The sequence below is a fragment of the Danio rerio genome, chromosome 12 (genome assembly GCF_049306965.1).
Source record: "Danio rerio strain Tuebingen ecotype United States chromosome 12, GRCz12tu, whole genome shotgun sequence".
NCBI classification, from domain to species: Eukaryota; Metazoa; Chordata; class Actinopteri; order Cypriniformes; family Danionidae; genus Danio; species Danio rerio.
The window spans coordinates 6,195,819-6,210,741 of record NC_133187.1 but is presented as its reverse complement, the minus strand read 5'-3'; the positions used below and the strand labels follow the sequence as shown (position 1 = coordinate 6,210,741).

The 14,923-nt window shown below is 37.7% G+C and overlaps 1 protein-coding gene across 2 annotated transcripts in view; it reads left to right on the top strand.

Moving 5' to 3' along the window:
• Window positions 1–3,963: 3,963 nt before the first annotated feature.
• itga3b (integrin, alpha 3b) overlaps window positions 3,964–14,923 on the top strand; it is a 78,979-nt gene continuing 68,019 nt past the window's right edge. Inside the window, exon 1 of one of the 2 annotated variants that reach the window (XM_009306420.5) lies at window positions 3,964–4,359. In XM_009306420.5, the coding sequence (XP_009304695.1) occupies window positions 4,187–4,359 (173 nt within the window). In that variant the 5' untranslated portion in view covers window positions 3,964–4,186. 2 annotated transcript variants of the gene reach the window in all.

Below are 14,923 nucleotides of genomic sequence, written 5' to 3'. Positions count from 1 at the left end.
AACTGCTGACAATATTTTATTGTAGATTCTACAGGAAATTGATAACAGTACAGAACATTTTTTGTCTGTGATGTTTTACAAAGCAAGCCTTAAGCTTTTAAATGTGCTTTTGAAACATGATTGATATGATAATCTTTGGGCCCTATCATACAGACGATTATTGTTTGATTGTTGTTTGCTAGTTTCAGCTGATATGAAAAATAATTAAAGGATTAAAGTATTACAAAAATTATTATTTTTTTAGCCTACATAAATATAAAAACCACTACCTCCATGCCTTCTTCATCTCGGGGGGACTTTTCAGTTTATTCGTGACAATTTGCTTTTGTATAATGTTCTTATAATTAGCAGTATTATTTATTATATGCATATTTGTATTTGTTTTATTAATAACAAGCTTAGATTTACTCACCTGTCAGGTTTTAGACCAAATGGGGCACAGCATGTGTATTTGGATATAACTCCCACTTCGTTATTATTGTTCATTTATTCGTTTGCTGGAAATTAGAACTGAATTTAGAAATAGTTTTGAAAGAAATATTTGCACTTAAAAAAACGAAATTAATTATGTAGGCTAACGGATGTCTGTGCGTACAACACCTTTCCTTATCCACGAGAGTGAAAGTGAAAGTAAGGAATGAGGAGGCTCAGCTCTCATTCTCGCGCTGCAGATGCTCTGTTTAACTGTTTTCTCACTAGTGAAGCACTTAGTTTTTCCACTTACAAAGTCCGACATGTAAATACAAATGTGCCATGGCACGACGCAACTGGCTCTTAAAGGGAATGGGAGATGAGACTCTGATTGGTTTATTCTCAGAACACACCCATAACTCATTAAGAGAACAAGCTCAACCCTGTTAGACCATGCACCACGGCGCAAAGTGGATTTTTCCATCCTTAAAATAGCAAAAGTGGATTCGGATACGGCCTTAATGCTTTTGCACCCTGTGCTTTAGACTTTGGACCTGGATCGTCAAAATAGAGCCCTTTGACTTAAACATATATTTTAGAGCACATTCTTTAAAATTATGCTCTCAAAACATAGTTTTTGTTGTGATGCCATAGGGGAACTGTTTTGGATATCTTACAGAACGTTTCAGGGATCAGTCCATTTAGACACAACTAGAACATTTTAATAGTCTAAGCCAGGGGTCTCAAACTCGCGGCAATATTTTGTGGCCCGCGCCGACCGCTGTACTCTGACAGAATCAGGGGAGCGGGGAGAGAGAGTGCTCCCCGCTCCGCTGATTCTATCCGTACACAGCACGCTTGTCAATCAATGCGCGTTGTCGCGCGCGTTCTGATCAGCTGTGTTGTCGCGCGCATACTCAAGAGCGGTGTTATTGCGCGCCTACTGAAGGGCGGGACCGAGGGTGTGTCGCGTCGCGGGGGCACTTTTGATCATTTTGGAAGGGCACTTTTTATGCAAGACTAAAAAGGGCATGTGCTCTGCACAGGTTGAGCCCTATGTGTGCACGTGCCTGCCCTGTTGATATTATAGGTAGATACAGACTGGTACAGACTGATGTGACTGGAGTGGGGTGGGGGTGTTTTATTTATACATATATACGCCTTTTTTTTAGGTGAGGGAATGGAAGTTTTGAGTGAGTTCCCCCACTTTTTTCCCTAGGACTTCAATAAGTCAAAGTACAGGTCTAGACTTAATGATGATCATCTTCAAGCCATACTGAGGGTCTCAACTGCTTCCGCTCTAAAGCCAAATGTGGTTCAGATTTGTGAGAAGAAGCGCTGTCAAGTCTCTGGCAGCAAGAAGTAGGCAAAAGATGCCATGTTCAGAAGAACTGTTCATAATCTTCACTCAATGTTCTATTAATGTTCAGGACACTTCATGTTCAGAAGAAATAATTAAAACTGTTAATAATGACATTTGAGGACTTTTTTTTTGTGAAATCCCTTATGCGGCCCAGCCTCACCCAGACTTTGCCTCCTGCGGCCCCCAGGTAAATTGAGTTTGAGACCCCTGGTCTAAGTTAAGGAAACTTTTATGAAATAAAAAGTTTATTTGAATATTAATGGTCCTTTTTTGGAATCATAATGCTAATAACTTTCATGTTTAAGAGTGAAGAGCATTTCAAAGCACCCAGCCATTTCCATTTTTGCTCAAAATATTTCAGTGTTTGTACTATATTGCCCTAAATGGATAAATCTACAACAGTCTAATGACCTTCACGGGCAACGAAGTTTAAGGCTTAAAGAAATTCCGGAAAGCTCCAATAAGCCCATCTACAAGGAATATAAATTTAGCAGCTAATAATAAAAATAGTTCCCAGCATTTTTAATAGATTCAAATCTGCTCAGAGAGCCATATCTGCTTGTGTATTTTCCCATGAGCTGGAGTCTTCCTCCCTGTTACAGAAGCGGAGGCAGTCTGTCATTTTCCTGTGATCTGCTATCTACAAAGCTATTATTTCAGTTCAGAGGGTGAATTCCCCCTCCCCAAAAACCATCCACACCTCCATCCCCCACCTCCTCAGGAAAAAGGGAGGAGAATCTCAAGGCATGACAAGGCAGATCGGAGGCGGAGGGTGGTGGCGCGAAGGTTCCCCGACACTTCTGAAACTTGTCCTAAGCACACAAGCAGACAAAATGAATACAAGAACTAGGATGAATGTTAGATGATGTTCTGTATGATGTTATAAAGAGCCCGTGTGGGATTGCTGATTCATGTTTTCAGATTGATTCATACTATGATGACCCGGGGTCAGTGGCTGGTGATCTGTTTTGAGTATTGCTACTATCAGGACTCTTGTCTGATGGGAGTCCGGATTTACATGAGCATCTGATAGGCTATTTAATGAATTGGTCTCATGTGAGTCTATACTGTATGTACAATCTTATTACTTTACTATTGTCCTGGAGTCTTGCTTTCAGGTGTGCATTTTTCTAAGTTGTGCGTTGCGATGAATGAAAAAGCGTGAAAAAATATATAAATATAATAATGGTTAAAATATATTATTATAATGTAATTGCATGAATAAGTACTATTCGTTTATGAAGTGTTAGTAATAAGTTAATGTTTAGTAAAAGGGTTACTATGTTAATGTTTAGGTTAGTATTGAGGTTAGTGTTTCATTTTTGGGTGAATTATCCCTTTAAGGTTCTGTTTGAGTTAGATGCTTTAAGTATGACTTTATTATTAGTATATTAATAATGTAATGTGTTAAAATACAAAAGAAAAGCCTTTTAAACATTACAATAGTAATATTTGAATAAAGCATGTATGCATCACACATCAGTGACTGTGTTCTGATTTTATTGTTAAACTGTCATATTATATTACTAAGTTTTACTGTACTACTGTAAATTTGTATAAAAACATACATAACGTTCTGTAAATATACAGCTAATAAACATATATAATATATATATAAATTATATTTTTACTGTGATTGATTTCAGTAAGTTACTGGCGAACTGCTGCCAGTCTGTTACTCCACAGGAAATTGTTAACAAAGCCGATTTACAAGTCTGTGTATCATTTTTGTCTGTGATGTTTAACAAAGAAAGCCTCATAAATTTACTCATTGCTTTTAAATGTGGTTTTGAAACATATTTAGTGATAATCTTTGACTCAAACATATATTCTGGAGCGTGCTCTTTAAACGATGCCTCCGAAATAATGCTGCTGATGCCATAGGGGAACCGTTTTGGGTTCCTTATAGAACTTTTCAGGGATCATTTCAACATTCAACCAAAAATAGGCTTTAAAAAAATATGAATAAACTTAATGTTGTGAAATTTGACCTGGGCATGTTATGTTTTCCAGAAATTCACTCACTTTGTTAAAATTTGAATAACAAACTCTTGAAAAAAAGAAATCTTATGTGTAGCACAGCAACAAGTGAAGGCGTGTGTGTGTGTGTGTGTGTGTGTGAGAGAGAGAGAGAGAGAGAGAGAGAGAGAGAGAGCATTTTAAGGGCTCTAATTCTCCTTATCAGACTTGTGTAGTCTATCTAGTGCTCTATTTGTGGAGCAGGACTGGTGTGGAAAGGCGGACCGCGGCGGCAGGTCGGAATTCGCCGTGAGGTGTGGAGGCGGGAACACAGAACAGCAAGAAACACCTTACAGCTAAGAGTGAAAGAAGACTCCTATGGCTTCTGCTTGACAAATTCAACCTCAGTGGCATTGGTTGTGCTAGTGGCAGAGAGAGATTGGAATATTAAATATGGCCGGAAAGTCTCTGCACTTGTGCGTCTTCGTAATTTGCGCGATTCAAACGAACACCGGATTTAACATTGACGTGCAGTTCCCGGTTATCAAAGAAGGAAAAACCAAGGGCAGTCTATTTGGATTCTCAGTGGCACTGCACAAACAGACCGAAAAGGCGAAGAAGAACTTGTAAGTAGCCTCTGTTGTCATGGAGAATATATCTCATAATGTCGAAAGTTGTTTGTTTTTGCTCTTTTCTGTCCTTTGCGCTCAATACACGTAAGAACAAGGAATCTACAAACGAGGACACATATCACAAACCAGTAGCTATTTGTGTTCCATCGATGAATTCATTTCATGAGTTGATTTCTAGTTTTGGGTATCTTTATGCCACTTAAACATAATCTTTCTTTCGCACCTGCAGCGCTACATTGATGTCTGATTCTCGAATCATTCATTTGAGTCGATTCTGTTAAATGATTCGTTCGAACTGACTTGTTGACTAGTCGTTAAATACGATTCAACAGTAAAGCTAACAACAATACAATCTTTTGAATGTTTTATTACTAAATATTAGCACGAATAATATAAATAAATATACATTAATATAAAATCAATTGCTCATTTCTTCCAGCAAATAAACACGCCGTTCATTCTAGCACGGCCAAGTTACAGTTCTTAGCATCGGTTGAGTGAATTGGTTTATTGAAACTACTCGGATCTAACCTTCGAAGCGCACTTTTTAATTTGTGATTATTTAATTATCTATACAGTATTGGTTTTATGAATTACTATTTTTGTAGTTCTTGCTTTATTGCCTACCTGTGACAGGAAAAAAAATCCATATTGAAGGGACTTGATAGGCCTACTTTATTTTTGGTTTTCTGGAAATTATGGTAAAACCGTTTCTCCATGCTGTGGTAAGTAATATCTACTATACTAAAATTAATGTAACAATAGGCCTGCTTATATTACTATGTCTATGTGGTATAATAAATGTACTCTATGTAAAGCAACCATTGTTTCTTTACAAATATTACATAATTAGTTAAACCATAGTAAAGTATAGTTAAATCTTGGTGTTTGTAGTAAATCTATAGATATAATTGGCGATCTCTCTGACAAAAGAAACATGTTTTACTTAAAAAAAAAGTATGTTTTACTTTGTTGGACCTCAGTGCCCACCCGCAAACTAAAGGACACGATTTTACAATACTTAAGATTAGGCATGAGCTGGTATAAGGGTGCTTTTACACCTGCCTTATTTTGTTCAGTTGAATCGCACTAGAGTTCGTTTTTTTCTCTTGGTGCGGTTCATTTGAGCAGGTGTGAAAGTAGCAATCGTACTCAAGTGCGCACCAAAAAAGTGTACCGAGACCTCCTTGAAGAGGTGGACTTGGTATGCTTTCAAACGAACCCTGAAGCGGTTTGTTTGTGGTGAGAACATGATCCGAACTAAAACAGACCCAACCGCAAAAAGTACTGCGCCGATTTGGATTAATCCAGCTGCCGTAGGCCAATGCGCTGTGCATTATTGAATGTGGAGGAAAAATGTTTGTTGACAGCGTTTACCAACAGAGAGAGAGAGAGAGAAAGAGAGGGGAAAACTTTACCTGATGGTTCGTTGGTAATATTTCCAGAAGTCGCAGTTTAGCTAAACGAATTCACACCTCCTCCTGAAGTGACTCGCGATGTGCCTTCGCCGTTTGCTATGCCTTAAAACATTGTTTTCCTCTTCTTCATGTTGTGTCTGCCGGTTTGTTTACTTGCATGAGTACCACTGGCATTTTCCCGCACGTGGATTTTAACATTAAGCAGTTTAGGAATTACGTTTCACAACATTTGGCCAATGAGTGATATGGGGTTTTGTCACATGGCTGTAGTCAACTGGTTCGGACCAAAGCAATCAGTGTGGTGTGAAAAGGACTCAAAGAATTGCAGAAAATGCTACAATGTATCATTTGTTGCCCTTGGTCTGGACCAAATGAACTGAACCACCGATGGGAACACAACCTAAGATTCTACAGGTATGATAACCTTGGATAAAAACGACACGCAGGGTTCAACGCTAAGGATTTTTTCTACTGGTCCGTTCAGGCCAATGGTTCAGATTTTTATTTGCCCTGCCAAAATTTTCACTGGCCCCTTAAAAAAAAACTAATAAAATTTAATAGCTATTTTTTGCCACATATATTAAATAATGTGTCAAAAATAATGTTTATAATTGTTAAAATGTTAATATTATTTAAATAATATTTTTTAAATGTATAATATATGTATAATGAGCAAAATTATGTTAACAAAACAAAAATAGCTGTATGGAAAATGTGAAGTTACTTTATTTGAGTTCGAAATTATTTAAAAAAGGTGGCCCCAATCGGGCCAGTAATGGTCCCGTCTACTGTCCTAAGCGTCTCCCACACTGGCCCCGGGCCATCGGGCAGTCCTTATTGTTGAGCCCTGAACACGGTTTTGCTGTATTGTGATTAACGGTGAAAAACACTGAATTTCTCTTTGGGACAATTTTCACCTTTAATGGAAAGGACAGTAGAAAGTATTGACAGGAAAGTATGGGAAGCAGAGAGAGGGGAAGGATCGGCGAAGTGGAAATCAAACTCGGGTCGCCGTGAGCACCAGAGTGCATGTGTCGACACACTAACAACTATACCACTGGCACCAACATTTCTTCACAATTTAAAATGGCATGTTTGAATATCTTTTCTGCTAGAAATACTGTTGTCCTAAAAAACTTTTAAAAAATGTAAAAAAAAAAAAATTCTTACACAAACCTTAGGAACAGTTTAGCAGAGCATTTTGGCAGTTTTAAAACCTTGACTTTTCCAATCCGGGGTATACCTTGAAAGCGGTTATCGTCCCATGCCTACTTGACATCATATGTGTGCAAATTTTAATAAGGCATTATTGTTTTTTAGCTAAAAGATAACAATCATAAGCCTAATATATGCACAAATTAAATGTTAAAATGTGAAAAGGCCTCAAATATAGAAAGTATATTTCACATTGGTTTGTAGCTTCACCAGACATTAATCAACTATAGTAGATCACAAAAGCAGGTGTTCTCATTTGAAACAAGCCCAAACAATAGTAACTGGATCTCAGTTATAGGTGGGGACAATGAATGGCCCTCAGATTGACATCTTTCGCATTTACCACTCGACATAAAATAAACACACGCAACTGAAAGATCAGTGCTCATCCACCAGGATCTTATCTTTGACCTATTCTTACCATCTTTATTATGCAGGGGTTTTCTTCCCACAAGAAACATTTGTTTCTTATTTGATTGACCAACGTCTCCCTTGCTATTACTATAACAATATTTAACAATATTTTTATTTTCTATGTCGGTTTACAGTTTCTACAGTGGCCTACTTTCCAACTTGAGTAATTTGAATACAGATCTGGTGAAATATGACAGGTGCTAACACACTAGCACAACCAAACAATAGGAGCGTGTTCAAACCATGTAGCCGAAGGAGAGGAAAGCGCATTCAGATCAATGCACTACCTTTCTTACTGTTATTACAAATGCCCGAAGCTTCAAGTAAACTCTAAAGGAAGCTGTATTTTATTTCTTAATGCTGGCAATACCAAAGAATCATACACCTCAGGCTGTGCTTTTATTCAAAGACAGGAAACAATGTATTGCGTAATACATAATCTGTCTTCTCTAGGCTTTTACAGTTGTCGTAAGATATTATCCGCTGTCAGAAGTGTGCTTTCTAGTTAATATTGCAAGATATCTCCAGGTTTTCCACGGCAGAGCTTTGTCATGCCCTCATATCCTGTGCTGGTATAACCTGTTGCCTACTGTTTATGCTCCTGATAAACCTATTAGCCTCTCAGTGGCTGCTTTCAAAAGGAAAACCCATAGTAATGGCCTGCTGCTGCAGTACTGTCCACCAATATCAGCACCATTGGTAAATATGACTCGAGACTGTGAAACGAATGTATTTATTGATCTTTTTATTCACAAATATTAAAAATAAAAATCTGAAGGTGCTTGAGTTTGTTTATAGATTGAAGCAAAGGCCTTATCTTAAAACCTTATCAAGCTATTTGCGATAAAGAAGGTGGAGTTGAATTGCAATTTTGGAGAATTCCTGACCCCAAGACTCAACTACCTTTGGCAATTCTCCCGCTGTGATTATTAATATTTCTTGGTCACTCAAACTGTCCAAACCACACCAAGCTGACGGTCAGCCATTGGGCTACACTGTAAAAAATAAATCCATAAAATTTTCGGTAAAAAAACGGCAGCTGTGGTTGCCAGTACTTTAACCGTTAAAAACACGGTACAAACCGTAAAGTAATTTTTCATTTTTACGGTAAATTACCGTATTTTATTCATTTATAGAGGTAATATGTCTGTATTTTGAATAATCAACATCTACACTTTTTTTGTTTCACAGTTAGACACGTTAGCACAACCACATGAAGAAGGTGGTGATGAAGTTACAAAATGAGCCAATGCTCATCACAATCAACTTTTCCCACAAGCAGAAAAGCATATCAGCATTTAGAAGGTGCTCAGTGTCATTCACACAGCTTCTAAACACCAGTATGGTAACACACATAAAACTAAAGTCATGAAATAAACATTATTTATCAACATTAGATGTAACATAAATCTCTAATGTACATAACTGATTGGGAAACAACTAAAAAGATCCATATTATGGCAACCAAATGCATATAAAGTGATGTGCCATGCAGGGAATTCTGAGAAAGTCAATTTACGGTTATTCGCCGTATATATTAAGGAAACATACTGTTAACCAGGTTACGGATTTGTACTGTAGCATTTTTACAGTTTTTTACCGTTGAAATCTAAGCCATTTTTTACAGTGTAGGTTGGTAAGCGTCAGTCTTGCTAGTCGTTCCAGCCGATTCGAATGTTATCGATTGAATGGGCGTTATCAGTGGTTGTCAGCTGAGAGATATGGGCCAGTAGGGGCCTTCTGTGCTTACTTGTAGGCTCAGCAGGCTGTAATCATCCATCCACATGGTTAACGAGAGATGATACTCTGATTGGTATAGTGCCTGTTATGCTCAAAACACACCCAGAACTCATTAAGAGAATAAGCACAACCCTGTTAGACCATGCACCAGGGCGCAAAGTGTATTTTTATGTCCTTAAAATAGCGAAAGTGGATTCGGACACGGGGGCGACGCAGTGGCGCAGTAGGTAGTGTTGTCGCCTCACTTCCTCACCTCAAGAAGGTCGCTGGGTCACTGGTTTGAACCTCAGCTCGGCTCAGTTGGTGTTTCTGTGTTGAGTTTGCATGTTCTTCCTGTGTTCGCGTGGGTTTCCACCGGGTGCTCCGGTTTCCCCTACTGTTCAAAGACATGCAGTACAGGTGAATTGGGTTGGCTAAATTGTACTTAGTGTATGAGTGTGTGTATGAATGAGTGTGTGGATGTTTCCCAGAGATGGGTTGTAGCTGGAAGGGCATCCGCTGCGTAAAAATGTGCTGGATGAGTTGGCCGTTCATTCCGCTGTGGCGACTCTGGATTAATAAAGGGACTAAGCCGACAAGAAAATGAATGAATGAATGATTCGGACCCTTAATGCTTTTACGCCCTGCGCTTTAGACTTTGCGCCTAGATCATTAAAATAGAGCCCATAAATGTTATTAAGTATAAATATATTATTCAAAGCCTTCTTTGCTCAGTATTAATGGAGAGCATTGTACATTTCAAAGTTCATTGTATCAAAATTAGCAGTACAATTATGGCTCGGCACTTCGCTTTAGTTAGCAAATACGTTATGTGCTGTACATAATTGCTGCTGATGTATGTTTGAAACTGTCAGCTATGCCTCTGTTGTGGGATGGCAGGGAGTTTCCCTCAAATTGCTTTTTCCTTATTTGTGATTTCCTGCTAATTAAGAACCCATAATCTAGCTCCATCTACAAGCCTTGAAGGCTCTTCAAAGAGCAAAGGAATCTCCTCGCTGCTGTTTGTCCTGATGATGACGCTGCTTTGAGAGCAATCACTGAAATCGCTGCTTTTTGTTCCCTTACGGGTTCATTAGACTGTTATAAATTCGCCAGTTAAGGCTGTCTTATTGTTGAAGGGCTGGATCGATGCGCTTTGCCCTCTGGGAGAGTAATATTGTCCAGTCACTGAAACATGAGATCGGCCACATGGTCATGGTGAGTGTCCATCAGTCATAAGCGTACGGGACACTGGTACAAACGTGGCATTTAGGATCTATAATGCTGCATGAAGACTGGACAGGCAGATGCTGGTGAAGAAGAGCCAGCTGTGTTCACTTTAACAATCTGCCATTTAAATGGACCCTATAAGGTACTTTACATGCTGTAAAATGTATTGTATGTCAGCTTGTGAAAGGCCAGATAATAAAGTCAGTGCAGTAAACCTGAGCGATTCTCACAGGACAAATGCATTTTCATATATTGAATATTAAGGAAAATAGGGCTGCACAATTTATTGTTTGAGCATCGATATAACAATATGTGTGTTCACTTGGCATGGGACAATAATGTTCTGTGAAAAGTCAAGGTTTTAAAACCGCCAAAATTTTCTGCTATACCGTTCCTATGGTATATGTTAGGATCTTTTTTTGTTTTGTTTTTTAGGACAATAGTGTCTCCAGCAGAAAAATATAAAGAAAATGTTGTTTTAAAATGTAAAGAAATCTGTGATTTGGAAACAAATAAAGGGTGCTTTCACACTTGGTTCATTTGCCTGGACCGTACCCAAGTTCGATTGTCTCCCCTTGCCACCTCCTCGGTTGGTTTGTGTTCACACTGTCTTTTTTCCTTCTGAACCCCGGTACGCTTGCGTCATCGAGCTGCCGTTTTGTTTAAGGACGTTGCTAGGTGACGGCTACGCAAGCAAGCGCCGAAATGGAAAGACTTCCGCACATCGCGGTCATTGCTTTTACTGAAAGCTTTTGGACAGACAGAAAGCAACTTGCGTCCATTTTCCGCAAAAATATTATGCACATTCAGAACATCACACAGCATCTGCAGAAGCTGTTTTTGGAGGAGACAAGCAGACATCACTGTGTTTGCACCTGGCTCAGTCCCGTGCGTGTCACCAAGGTACGAAACAAGATACACACACGAACAAACGAACGTTATGAAAACGATAGTTTGTTGTACAGTTGGGAGTTCACTATAGTTCACTTCTGTTATTTGGTACGATTGCATTCACATCTGAAGTGAACCGTACCAGAGTTCGCATGAACCGTACCCGAGACCACCTCTTTCTGGTGGACTCGGGTACAATTCACGGGTCCGCACCCGGGTTCAGAAGACGCATTCACACTAGCTAAACGTACCGTACTATGACGTCAAACGAACTCGGGTGCCGACCAAAAGTGCTAGTGTGAAAGCACCCAAAGACAGCAGATGTCAATGATTTATAGTTAGCCTGACATGTTTACTGTTCCATAATATTCTAAATGTTTCCCAAAATAAAATGTAATGTGTGCAAAGGGGAAAAGGGTTTTTTGTTTTTTTATCCAGACATATAAAAATAATATATTTTAGAGCAGTGATCACAATACTGTAAAACTGATGTTTTTATCCAAGGTAATCATGCAGTGTTGAGTTGGGATTATAGATGACCAGGAACCACAAGTAAAAACACTTATGATTTGTGGAGTCCCTGCAGAATTTAAGCATAATAGAGTGAAAGTTTATTATCTGCTTGTGTTTTTAAGGCTGTGTGACTATGTGAGCATTTTGAGAAATTTTAAAGCATTTTAATAGCGTATGAAAAAGTTTCTTACATTCATTCATTTTCTTTTCGGCTTAGTCCCTTTTCTCAATCAGGGGTCGCCTCAGCAGAATGAACCGCCAACTTATCCAGCATATGTTTTACAATCACTGGAAAACATCCATACACTCTCATGTACACACATACTGTACAATACTGACAATTTAGCTTACCCAATTCATCTATAGCGCATGTATTTGGACTGTGGGCTTTGGACTGTGGGGGAAACCGGAGCAGCCAGAGGAAACCCTCGCCAATACAGGGAGAACATGCAAACTCCACACAGAAATGCCAACTGACCAAGCCGAGGCTCGAATCAGCAACCTTCTTGCTGTGAGGCAACAGTGGTAACAGTGGCCACCGGGCCGCCCACATTATTTATAAGGAAATTATAAATAAAATAAAGTTAGTTAAATTAACTTAATTACTAGATTTCTTTTAATTTAAAACGCTTGTTTTATAATTATTGCTTACATAATCTGTAATGAAAATAATGTTATGATTAAATAAATGATTACATTAAACTATTATTTTTACAAAAAAAAAAAAAACTATTCTTTACAAAAAATATGTGAATGAGATATAAATGATTGAAAAATAAATAATGAAATTTAAACTAACGAAACCTTATCGTAAAGTGTGAGCCAATTATAAAATAAACATTTATTTTCATTATTCATTTTTTCTAATGTTTTTCAAGGATTTTTTTTTATTAAATTGAGAGCAATATACTTTTCATTATTTATAAGGAAATTAATAAGTATTGATAAATAATGTTTTATTTGAATTAAAATAATATTAGATTTGTTTTTATTTAAAACTATCTGTTTTATAAAAATTGCTTTAATCTGTAAGGATGTGTGACGCGGTGGTGCAGTGGGTAGCATAATATAATATAATATAATATAATATAATATAATATAATATAATATAATATAATATAATATAATATAATATAATAAAGGGCTTCACAGTGGTGCAGTGGGTAGCACGGTCACCTCACAGCAAGAAGGTCACTGGCTCGAGCTCCGGCTGGGTCAGTTGATATTTCTGTTTGGAGTTTGCATGTTCTCCCTGTGGTCGCGTGGGTTTCCTCCGAGTGCTCTGGTTTCATCCTCAGTCCAAACATATGCTGTGAGGGTGAGGTGGGTAGGCTAAATTTTTCATAGTATATGTGTGTGTATGAGAATGTATGGGTGTTTCCCAGTGTTGGGTTGCGGCTGGAAGGGCATGAGCTGCGTAAAACATATGGTGGATTAGTTGGCGGTTCATTCCGCTGTGGCGACCCCGGATTAATAAAGGGACTAAGCCGACAAGAAAATGAATGAATTAATGAATAATCTGTAAGGAAATTTTATAATTTAATAAATTATTACATCTTTTAAAACAAATGGTTAAATTAAATGAGACTAAGAAAATATGAGAATAAGATGTAAATTATTTAAAAATAAATACATTTTAAAATAAGCAATAATTATAACTGTTATATAAAATAACTGCTAATTAAAACGAGACAATAATTTAAAAAGACACAAAATATTTGATATTTAGAGGATCCTTTTTTACATCATAGCTCCTCCGTTTTCTTTAAGATTCACTTATCAGACTTGTACTTTATTGAATTGTTTTTCTGACTGAAGTGAAGTTTGCTTGCATGAGGGCAATGGTGCATCTTATGAAAGAGATCTTATCGAATCTCCCCTTTACTGTAGGTCATGTTTGCCTGAGCAGGACACTTTCCAGACTCCTCTTTTTTCCCTACAGATGCTGGCAGGAGGAATGCGCTGCCAAAGACTCAAGCTTTATAAGTGAAAAGAGACAAATACTGCTGTATTTCTTTCTTCTGCTTTTCTATGTTTTATAACCAAAAACCTTATGTCTGCCGTCTGCACAGTCTCACCACAGACAGGATCTGGTTTTAGCTGAGTTTGAGTAGTGTGAAGTTTTAAATAATGCAGAAGTGGAGACGGTCACCCATTTGCAACACACATTAACACTCCTATAGTGCTTTTAGTGTAAAATGGAAACATATAAGGTGGAATAAGGGATAAAAGAGGTGAAGGATGTGCCTTTTAGAGCTTTTCAGGACGTAACATCCCCACTCAGAGTTATTATCATTAATTAAAACTAAATCCATACAATATTTCACTGTCCCTTAAAATTTAAATTAACACTTTTTATTTGAGCTACTTTGTTTAATCTGAAGTATTAAATTAATACAAATAATTAAATATATACAGACATCTTGAGAACTATTAAAACTAGCCCAAATTAAAGTGAAAAAAAATATATATTTATTTACATATCATTGTTGTCATCATCCTTAAGGAAATGGGACCAACCAAGAACATTCATTCATTCATTCATTCATTCATTCATTCATTTTCCTTCGGCTCAGTCCCTTATTTATCAGGGGTCACCACCCCGGAATCAACCACCAACTATTCCAGCATGTGTTTTATTTAGTTTATTCAATTCCCCTATAGCACATATCTTTGGATTGTAGGTGAAAACAGAGCACCCAGAGGAAACCCATGCGAACATGGGGAGAACATGCAAACTCCACGCAGAAATGCCAACTAGCCCAGCTGGGACTTGAACCAGCTACCTTCTTGCTGTGGGGCGACAGTGCTAAGCACTGAGCCACCGTGCCACCTAAACAAGAACTTCAAAATCTATTTCAAGCTCATAATCTGATGTATGTGATTCATCTATTAATAATGAAATTGGATCATGAAAAGTGTTTTCTGACAAGTGTTAGGGAAGGCATCTAAAAATCTGAAGTTTTAAAATGATTTAAGTAACCAGATTCAGTTTCAGGTTACTTCAAGTCTGTTTTGCTGGCATCTGCAGGCTCCACAAAGAAATGAACATAACCATATATACTCTTAAATATAAGATTACTTTATTGTAGGGCTGGGCGATATGACAAAATGACATCTCAAATAATTATTTTTTCATGTTGTACAATAACTATATA